Raw genomic sequence first — 9,985 nt, forward strand, 5'->3', positions numbered from 1 at the left:
GTTTGCGAAGTCTTGTTTAAGTGTTACACTGCATTTCTGAGCGTTTTCCGTGTTTGTTTTCTGGTTTTTGACGTTGGATTGTTCTTGGATTTTGATTACTGCTGCCTGCCCTGACCTCTGCCTGTTTCCCGGATTCCCACTGTGTATTCTCCATTGTCCTGTCTGCTATTCTCGACCCTGCCTGTACGACTAATCTTAAATAAAGCTGCATTTGGATCTCAACCCTCTTCTCAGAGCAGTTTCGTAACACAGGATCTATTTTTTTGTGTTCTTCAATTTGTTCAAAAAATGTTTGAATAAATCCTGCAATTGTTTATATTTCAAAAAATGAATTGGAGTAGAAAAATAATTATGTAATTATACAATATTATAAGTTTATTAAACTTCCTGGTGTGTAGTTTAAGTGTTTGCAAACAAATCAGTTAATTAATCTGTTAATGTACCAGCTGACTCCCTATATAGCTCACAGCACTATTTGAGATTTTTTTTTGAACATGATATATATATCCGGATGAATTGATGTTGAATCGTGAAAATTGTCTCAATCAATACCCAGCCATAATAATATATATATATATATATAATATTTATATACGCACACAGGCATAAAAATATAAAATAAAAGCATGCACAAAGACTTTGACAACTAACCCCACTCTTCATCATAATGCAATAATACAGAGTATACATAATCTCCCAACATTAATGTAAGGTATGATATAGGATGAACCTCTACCTGAAACTACTATACGTCCCACGGAGAGTAACCTATCCAAAGGAGCCTCTGAAACACAAGAGTGTGAGTTCAGCATACAGAAGGCATGTCATCACCTCAGCAGTGGCGCAAAAAGTGGGTATGCGCTATATGCGGCGCAATGGGGGGCGCCAAAAAAAAAATTATATATAGGCTATATTGTATTTCTATATGTAACTGCCGTTGTGCGTTTCTAAATCATTTCTGCATTCCTTCAATGTTATATACAATTTTAGAGGACTAACAGCCAGGCTAGAGTAGGCGCCCTCATGGAGAAGGGGGGCGGGTAATATCGCGAGCGGGCGGGGGCGCCGTGAGCGCTGAGCGAGCAGGTACGAGTAGTGAGTTGTCGTCGAAAAAGATGGATAAAACAAAATGCTGCGGGGCTAAAAATAGAAAAAGAAAGAGAGAAAAGGAGATGGCATGTCAATTGATGCGACAGCAGCTAAATAACTGCATGCATTGCTGAAAGCCAACAGGTAGGATTTAAAATGTGACATCCAGGCATGTAGGCGATATCTCTGTGGCCATCGGGACTACCGGGAGATTCCCGTTGGGCCGACGTGCTTTTCGGCCCACAAAACTCATACATCTGTGCATTTGTTTTACAATAGCCTTTATGGCTATTACTATCATGGGATTAATATTATAACTATTATTATGTAGTAGTGTAATGTAGACAGACACTAACTAAAAGAGGTTCAAATTTTTCTTTGTTTAATTTGCACCCTGAATATGGGTTGGAGCTTTTAATTTTGAACTCTCAAAGTGCACCAGACTGCTGAATTTAACATTACAGAACACAACATTTTCTTACGGGGGAGCATGCCCCCGAACCCCCCTAGAGAAGGAGGGGGGTTCATCAAGGTGGAGTAGCTATAGTTTAATTGTGTTAATAAACGACAATTTTGCACTTATTTTTTTCTGTTAGCTCTCATTTCTTCCTACTCACTTATTACACAGCACACTTACATTACATTTAATGTTAAATGCTAAAATTGTTGCTGCATACCCCTCTGAAACTGGGTAGTTGCGCCCCTGCACCTCAGATGCTGTTAGTATCTCTGTAGCTGTTAGTATCCATTAGCATCTCACACACGGGTTAGCAGTTTAAAAAAAAACACACTGCAACTAAACCAAACAAACAGGTCTGCAAACAGAGCAATACATTCATTTGTAAAGCAATCAGGTCCATAAAGGAACTGGACAAAGGCCCCAACCAGCATTTATAGTTCCTTGAAAAAATATGAAAATGCACACATTTAAAAAGTCACAAATTTACCAACCAGCTAATAAACCGATTTAGCTGTAACATGGTTTTATGATACATGACTTCTGCTAAATACAACAGTTAAAATGAGATGGATATGACACAGCTTGTAAACTTCATGAACCTCAAGACAGATATAAATATAAATAAAGCAGCTCAAATAAATAAAGCAGCTCAAAAAAATAAATATAAGCAGCTCAAATATAAAGAAGCTTTGATTTGGATATTATTCTAAAATATGGAAAATAGTAATAATCATAAATATCTTCCGTAGAGTAGGAGATTGACAGGCTGCAAGAGAAGAGTTGATAAACAGTTGCATCTGTTGGACTCCATCAAATCTGGTAAAATAGTTTGAAAGTTGTGCCAAACATCCAGAATAAAACAGCAAAGAACAAATTCAATTCTGACACACAGTCGACTGTTTCTGCCAGGTGGGAGGGAAGGAAGAAAATTCTCAGAAAAACACACCATATTCGGAAGAGGAATATGCAAAAAACTGCAGCTGCGCTAGGCTAGCAAACCCTGTGTGTGAGCAGAGAAAAGCCGATTTCCTGTTCTTGCACATGTGAGATTATATATTAGACAAGTTACACGGTAAGCAATATGGTAGCATTTTGTGGTTCAACTTCAGAGTGACGCAGCAAGGTTAAAGAGAAAATATCCTGAAGCTTGTGTCTGTTGTTTGAGCCAAAAAGCAAAATGCAACAGAATCACAAACAAATGCTGATCAGTCTTAGTGAAAGAGATTATTCCCAGTTCCACTTTATGTTTAAACACAAAGGTACTTGCCATTACTTTGTTACCCAAACTCCACAAATGGCTATACAAAACATAAAGTGCATTTATATGGTAACAACTACATTAACAGGTTTCATGTGCCAAGATATAATGGAATAATGATGTAATAATGGCACATTTTTACTTGTGCCTTTTAGTCAAACCAAATGCTGGTCATGTACACGTGTCTGGTTTTTCATTATCACAAACATGAGCGATATCTGCCATTTCATCTTGGCAGATTCTCTTATTTATTTATAAATATAATATGTGACAATATACACTAATATTCAAACGTTTGGGGTAATAGGGATGGGCAACGATTAATCGCGATTAATCACATCCAAAATAAAAGTTTGTGTTTACATAAATATATGTGTGTGTACTGTGTACAATTAATTTGTATATATAAATACCCACACATGCATGTATATATTTAAGAAAAATGTGTTATTAATATATCAAATATTTATATTTATATATAATATTAATTGTGAATAAATATATATAAAATATACTGTATACATGCAGATTTTTCTTAAATATATACATGCATGTGTACACTACACAAACATATATTATGTAAACACAAACTTTTATTTTGGATGCGATTAATCGCAATTAATCATTGCCCATCCCTAAGTAAGATGTTTAATGAATACTATCATTCTGCCAAAAAAAAATTCCAATACGCGAGAGTAGATGTTAAAAAAAGATAAGCACCAGCTTTACACAGTAACCTATTTCTGAAGGATCATGTGACACTGAAGACTGGAGTAATGATGCTGATCAGAGAAATAAATATAAATGTTTTATTTTAAATAAATTTGACAATAAAGGGAATGCATTGACGTCACTTTCCCGCCGGAACAAGCCTGACTGAGTGGCAAAAGATCTGCTGCGTGACTGGATTTAATAGGGGAAACCACGAAAATGTGATTAAAATGAACAATTTTATCAATTTAAACTAAATGTTGCTGGACTCAATATAGTGTTCCTTACAACTTACTAAAGATCCAGTGATCCATGGATATGGACATGCAGCCAGGAATCGTGTTGCCTGACATTTATGTTTGCCTGATTTCGACACCGGGGAAATAAAAGCAATATAGACCTAAACATAAAGCAAATTTGCTTGTGAACGCTTTAGGTAGGTCTAAATCCGGGTGATCACTTATATCAGTGTTATATATAGCGTATATATATAGTATATCATATCGTCCAGCCCTAAAACTTTATAGTTTTTTTTGGTCAGTGTTTATTAAAAAAAATCCAATAATGTAGAATATCCAATGATAAATATTTAATTGATGAGTTGTTAATATATATAACGGTATTTTTTTACACCTTAATTCAGCATATTGACACAAAATGATAACTGCAAATCCACCTTTGGCTGACTGGAGTCCAGTTATTTCTGTGAATTGCAGCGATCCATTTGCTCCTCTTTCTATCGCAGTCTGTAAAAATATGCCTCCGATTTTCTGTCAAATCTAGTTGTACAGTCAATCGCAAAGCTCTTTCCCACTTTATATGTGTTGTGTTTGTTTTTCGCAGCATTCACGCTAATAACAAATACAGCCGCTCAGTCTTTTTGCCACTCACTGTGAGTCACTGCAGGCACTGTTATATAATGAATCTCATTTGAGATTTGAGGTGGTGATGACTTTAGATACCACAGCTTCTGTTTTACAGAAGGGGTAGTGCTGCATCACAACTGAGAAAATACAGTTGGGGCGAAACCAAAAACAGTTTACAAAGTGGTTAACAGCAGCAAATCTACAGTACAAGGTTCCTTTGGGAATACAAAATATGAGAAGAAACAAAAATAGATCTTTTAAAACAAACACATGGGCTGGGTAATATTAAGCATGTCATATTGTCATCATTTTGCCTTCAAAGATGACCATTTTTGGCCTGGAGGTGAATATGGCTGGCCAGTGATGACGGGGTCTTTAGCTCCCTCCTCTGGCCATCATAGCAAACTTTTTTATTTCTCAGGGTCTTTTCAGTTTAAGGTCATGACTTCACCAGTAACTTGAAGCCAAACAGGAAGAAGAGTTGCTGAACAGACAGACCTAATTTTAGTCATGATATATGGGGGAAATCCAGTCATGATCGAAAACTACCCAATTTAGAGAAGGGAAAAATTTGTGACAATTCACAGTTTAGAGAAATGAAAAAGCTGTCGGCATTATAGAAACAACCTCGCACAGAAGCCTTTTGTTCAAACATTTACTCTAAAACACACTCATAAGGGGATTCGGTCATGTGACTAACAAACTAGAGCTCCTTCGAGATCCACTCATGAAAGTAAGGATCCATGCTGTAACCACACACACCCTGAGAATCACTTTAAAGGGATAGTTCACTTGGAAATACATTTTTGGTATGTTTTAGCTTACCTCAAGGGCATCCAAGATGTAGGGGTCTTTGTTTCCGCAGTGGATTCAATTTTGAAATGTAATGTTTTTAGGTCAAACCGTTCTTGTGTATCACTCATTTAATGGAGGTCTATGGTCACCACCTCAAAGAGCATGCACAGAGAAGTCCAAATTAAACATGATTTAATGACGCGTAAATGTAAGTACACATTGATTGCCTAAGACACCAAACGAGCAGTTTGTGTGAGAAAACAAACAGTATTTATATCGTTTTTACCTCTTGTAACAACAGCCACTTCCAAGTGATCTGAGGGCACGGGCGCTTTGTGGCTGTGACTCTCACCCAAACCACTCGTTTGGTGTCTTAGGCCATCAATGTGTGCTTACATTTACGAGTCATTAAATCATGTTTAATTTGGACTTCTCTGTGCATGCTCTTTGAGGTGGTGACCATAGACCTCCATTATATGACTGCCAGACAAGAACGGTTTGACCTAAAAATCTCAAAATTGAAAGTACTGTGGAAACAAAGACCTTGGAAGCCCTTGAGGTAAGCTAAAACATACCAAAAATGAATTTTAAAGTGAACTATCCCTTTAATTCATCTAAAGCCATGTATCTGCTTCAACATGCTAACCTGCTAATCAAAGTATTGAGGATTACTAGAAACATCCAGGCGTGTGTGTCACATTTGAAAACATATACACTCACGAGATTTCTGCACTGAGGTCCGTAGGTGCAGTCTGCCAGAGGAATAGTAGAGGAATATCAGCACCATGATAGGACAGATCAAAAACATGAAGCTCCGCGTGGACTTCATCCTGATCATCTCACACGAGGCTTCATCTGGTCCGAGGCACCTGAAAACACAAGCACGCAACACATTGGTAAAACTTGAGTTCATCACAGGCCAAAAACAATAGAAGTTTGTTAATGTGTTTGTGTCAGACCTTCATAACATGCAGTGACAGGCCTGAAAGTGAAATCAAGCTCTTTCACAATCAGCTCACAATACTTTTGGAGAAGCGTCTACCAAACCACCCTAAGTTAGTTGCTATAGTCAACTATTGTTCTTCTGACCCTTTTAAATTATATATTTTTAATGATTCTGGAAGTTGCTTAACACCTTTTACCTGATCTATCCATGTTGCCTGTACCAGTCACATTAAATCATATTTTTGACTTAAATAAAACCAGTTCATACAAATGTTGCGACTTGAAGCCCATTTTTAGGTAACCAAACAAAACATTGTACAGCTACAGCATTGGAAAGGCTATGAACTAGGCTAAATCTGTGACATTTTGGTGAAAACTGCAGATGTTGTGGTAAATTCAGAATGAATATTTCAGCATTTTCATTAAAAAATCCAGCTTTTAATGTTGTTTATATGGTCTATGTTGTGTTTTTAATATGCTTTAAAACAAACCATGTGTAAATTCACAAGTCAACAACATCATTGCTGAGTATTTTCTCCTTAAAACTGCGCTGCAGTGAACCAAAGACAAACTCAGTTTAAATTCACTGTCACAAACTTGTAACCAAGATATTCATAGAACCAACCGCATACACTAAATGAGGCAATGGTGTAGTGTTACATTCGAGCTATTTTAAGGCATGAAGATTTTCAAGGATAAAATGTTTAAATGTGTCATCAACCATCAACCAAATGATCTTTTAAGGGATAAAATTAGAGTACATGGGGACTTTAATAAATATTAAAATACACTGAAGCCTAAATCAACACCTAAACCTTTATAGGGTTGTGGACCATATCTTTCTTTCTTCAGTCGAAAAGAAATGAAGGTTTTTGATGAAAACATTCCAGCATTTTTCTCCATATAATGGACTTCAATGGGAACCAAACGGTTCAAAGAAAGTTTACGTTTTATAAGCTCAAATGGTCGCCTTGCTCTGTTCTGTGATGCGCGTTCGTGAATCTCCTGTTCGAACTCGTTCATCAAAATAAACGAATCTTTTTTCGTGTCATTCAACCAACGAAATGAACGAGTTGACTCGAAATTTCATTTTGATGAACGAGTTCAAATAGGAGAGTCACGAACGCGCATCACAGAACAGATGTTGTGGATAAATTAAAGTAGTTGTTGTGGAGTTATTCATTGGTCACAGTCATGGCTAGCCTGACTTTGTCCTACTCATATTCTTGTCAGAATGTGAGTCTGATACTGCTCAATAGGGCTTTGATTATGAAGCGTGTCTTAACCGAACCAGTTAAAAATAAACTCTGCACTCAATTGGATAGTCGGTAAACCTACAACCAATCAGAGCAACACAGTAAGCAAACTACTTTGCATAAAGTTGTCAACTAGAACTTACTTATTTTAGAAGTTAAATAACGAGTGGTGCTTCTTTTGCTTGATCCTCCATGAGTGCGACCAAAGGAAAAACCACAACGACCACAGGCTTTTCATTATGTCCCATCTTCTTAGCGACCGTCAGAGCCAGCTGATAAGTTAAACCGAATCATGTAGGAAGGACGGCAGTTCTCTGTTTGTCTATTAAAATGAATGCGCTGTCGATTTATTTTACAACAGACGCGACAGCAGAATACATCTCAATTCTCCAGCTGCAGTCATCGAGTTTGGGCTGGCATCCAGGCTAAGTCATGGCGACTCTGAATAAATAAATGTTTTTGCAATTCAAAATTGTTTATTTGTTTTTCAGTGAAAACTATACAGTATATATATTTATAACAACACCATGGTCCAGAAATGGAATAAGATACCAGGTATCTAGTTTTAAAAATAAAACATGGGACTTATTGGATATATATTATTACATTTTAATTACATAAATTGTATTGTATACAGAACCGGTCAAAAGAGTTTGGAAAGGTTTTTGAAAGAAGTCTCTTCTACTCATCAAGCCTGTATTTATTTGATCAAAAATACAGGAAAAAATATTAAAATATTATTATAATTTGAAATAATAGTTTTCTACTTGAACACAGTATATTGTAAAATGTAATTTATTCCTGTGATCAAATCTGAATTTTCAATATACGTACACTACCGTTCAAAAGTTTGGGTCAGTAATTTTTTTCTTTCTTAACCTGATAAATAACTCCCACACACTATCAGTACTTGCAAGTAAAATAAAAATGGTTTATTAGCAACGTTCTGTCTTTTTATATTATTTGCAATTACTGATAGTGTGGGGGAGTTCTTTATTTGCAGATTTGTTGACCTACCTATTTGGTCTTTTTCTACGCACCCAAGTTAATTTTCTAATACTTTTATTCAGCAATGTCTTAAATAAAAGGTGATAGTAAAGATTTATATTGTCAGCAAGGATTTATATTTTGAATAAATGTTGTTCTTTTTTAACTGTATATATTCATCAATGAATCCTGAAAAAAAAGCATCTCAGGTTCCCCAAAAAATATTGAGCAGTACAAATTTTGATGCTGAAAATTCAGCTTTAATCACAGATATAAATTATATTTTAAAGTCTATTTAAAAAAAAATAGTAATGCATCCAAACTTATGACCGGTAACTTACTGTATATTATACAATAATTACAATACAATAAAATATTACATTATGTTAATTATAAAATACTAAATGATATTATATAATACCTGTTGTTTTCTAATTATAATAAAATATATCTCATGTAATTATTGTGATGCATTTCCAAACACATGGTAACATTAATGTAGCATGGTAACACGCTACATTACCATTACTTTTTGGGTAATTTTGTTAGTATAATCGTTTCACACTGCGTCAAAGACCTCAAAACCCAAAACACACACACACCACTTTAATAAGTCATAGATAAACCACATTTTTAAACAACAAACCATGTAACCAATGGAAACAGCACGGCGACCGCTCGCTCTTATGTCTTGCAGTTATAACGGTAACAGACACATCCGGTTAGCCCATTAGCTGCCTCGAACCTCTAACTACTTATTACCTTTAGCCCAACAACTCCCGTTCAACACATGTGAATTTCACTATCACACGGTTACACGCAGTCCCAATAAGATACACCTGACACCACGGCTGTTACAAAACGTTTAACGTGTGTGTGTTGAGACGAGAGGCTGGCTAACTCCTACCTCACAGAAACGGAGCGATGATGAAAACATGTCCACAAACACACCGCTGTCTCAGGCGACGCTCGCTACGCTTCTTCTGAGGGAACAGGAAAAAACATTTCTTTTATCTCTCGGCTGCATTTATCAGCTCGCTTCCCAGAGTGCAGTGAAGTGAAGTGAGGGAAACAAACGGACAGGTTGAGAGAAGGTTTAAGGTTCAGGAGGCGGAGGAGGGTCTCTTCTCTGGGTTCTGAACAGCTATTGGCTTGAGCACACGTTATTCAAACCTGATTCACTATTACCATGTATTTTACCGTCGGGTCGGGTGATGTTGGTCAGAAGCTCAGAACCCGACTAAGGTTTCTGACGTCAATTCGATTTTCACTTTCAAACACAATAGCCTACAATGTCCAACACTATTTTGGTCCAACATAGGAGATTAACCGTTAATCTGACGTTGGATTCTGACATCGACTTGATTTTCTTTTTTCAATGTTAGGTTTGGTCTTCTAAATGCGAATTTTGTCATTTTTTTGGCGCACACAAGCTAACAATAAGGCTACTAAATGCTCTATTTGAGGGAACCACCATTTGGGTGTCCGGAACCATTGTGGATGTTATTAAAATGCACTTATTTAATCTCACATTCAATCCCACTACTGGAACTGTGTTCTAGAAATAAATGTGATATTGATATGAGGGCAAGTAGGGCCGGATTGAATTCAGAGGCAC

General features: G+C 36.4%; 1 protein-coding gene across 4 annotated transcripts in view; it reads right to left on the reverse strand.

Annotated features, from left to right (window-relative positions):
* The window catches only part of st3gal3a (ST3 beta-galactoside alpha-2,3-sialyltransferase 3a), a 47,829-nt gene extending 38,236 nt beyond the window's left edge, over positions 1-9,593 (reverse strand). The window contains exons 1-3 of one of the 4 annotated variants that reach the window (XM_039648793.2): positions 9,275-9,468; positions 5,900-6,048; positions 737-784 (exon numbers count right to left, since the gene is read on the reverse strand). In XM_039648793.2, coding sequence (XP_039504727.1) covers positions 737-784; positions 5,900-6,017 — 166 coding nt within the window. In that variant the 5' untranslated portion in view covers positions 6,018-6,048; positions 9,275-9,468. Of the gene's footprint in view, positions 1-736; positions 785-5,899; positions 6,049-9,274 lie in introns of all 4 variants that reach the window. The other 3 variants (XM_039648791.2, XM_039648792.2, XM_039648794.2) reach the window with 3 other exon arrangements.
* Positions 9,594-9,985: the final 392 nt, after the last annotated feature.

This window comes from Pimephales promelas, chromosome 8 (genome assembly GCF_988280905.1).
Source record: "Pimephales promelas chromosome 8, fPimPro1.hap1.1, whole genome shotgun sequence".
Taxonomy (NCBI): Eukaryota; Metazoa; Chordata; class Actinopteri; order Cypriniformes; family Leuciscidae; genus Pimephales; species Pimephales promelas.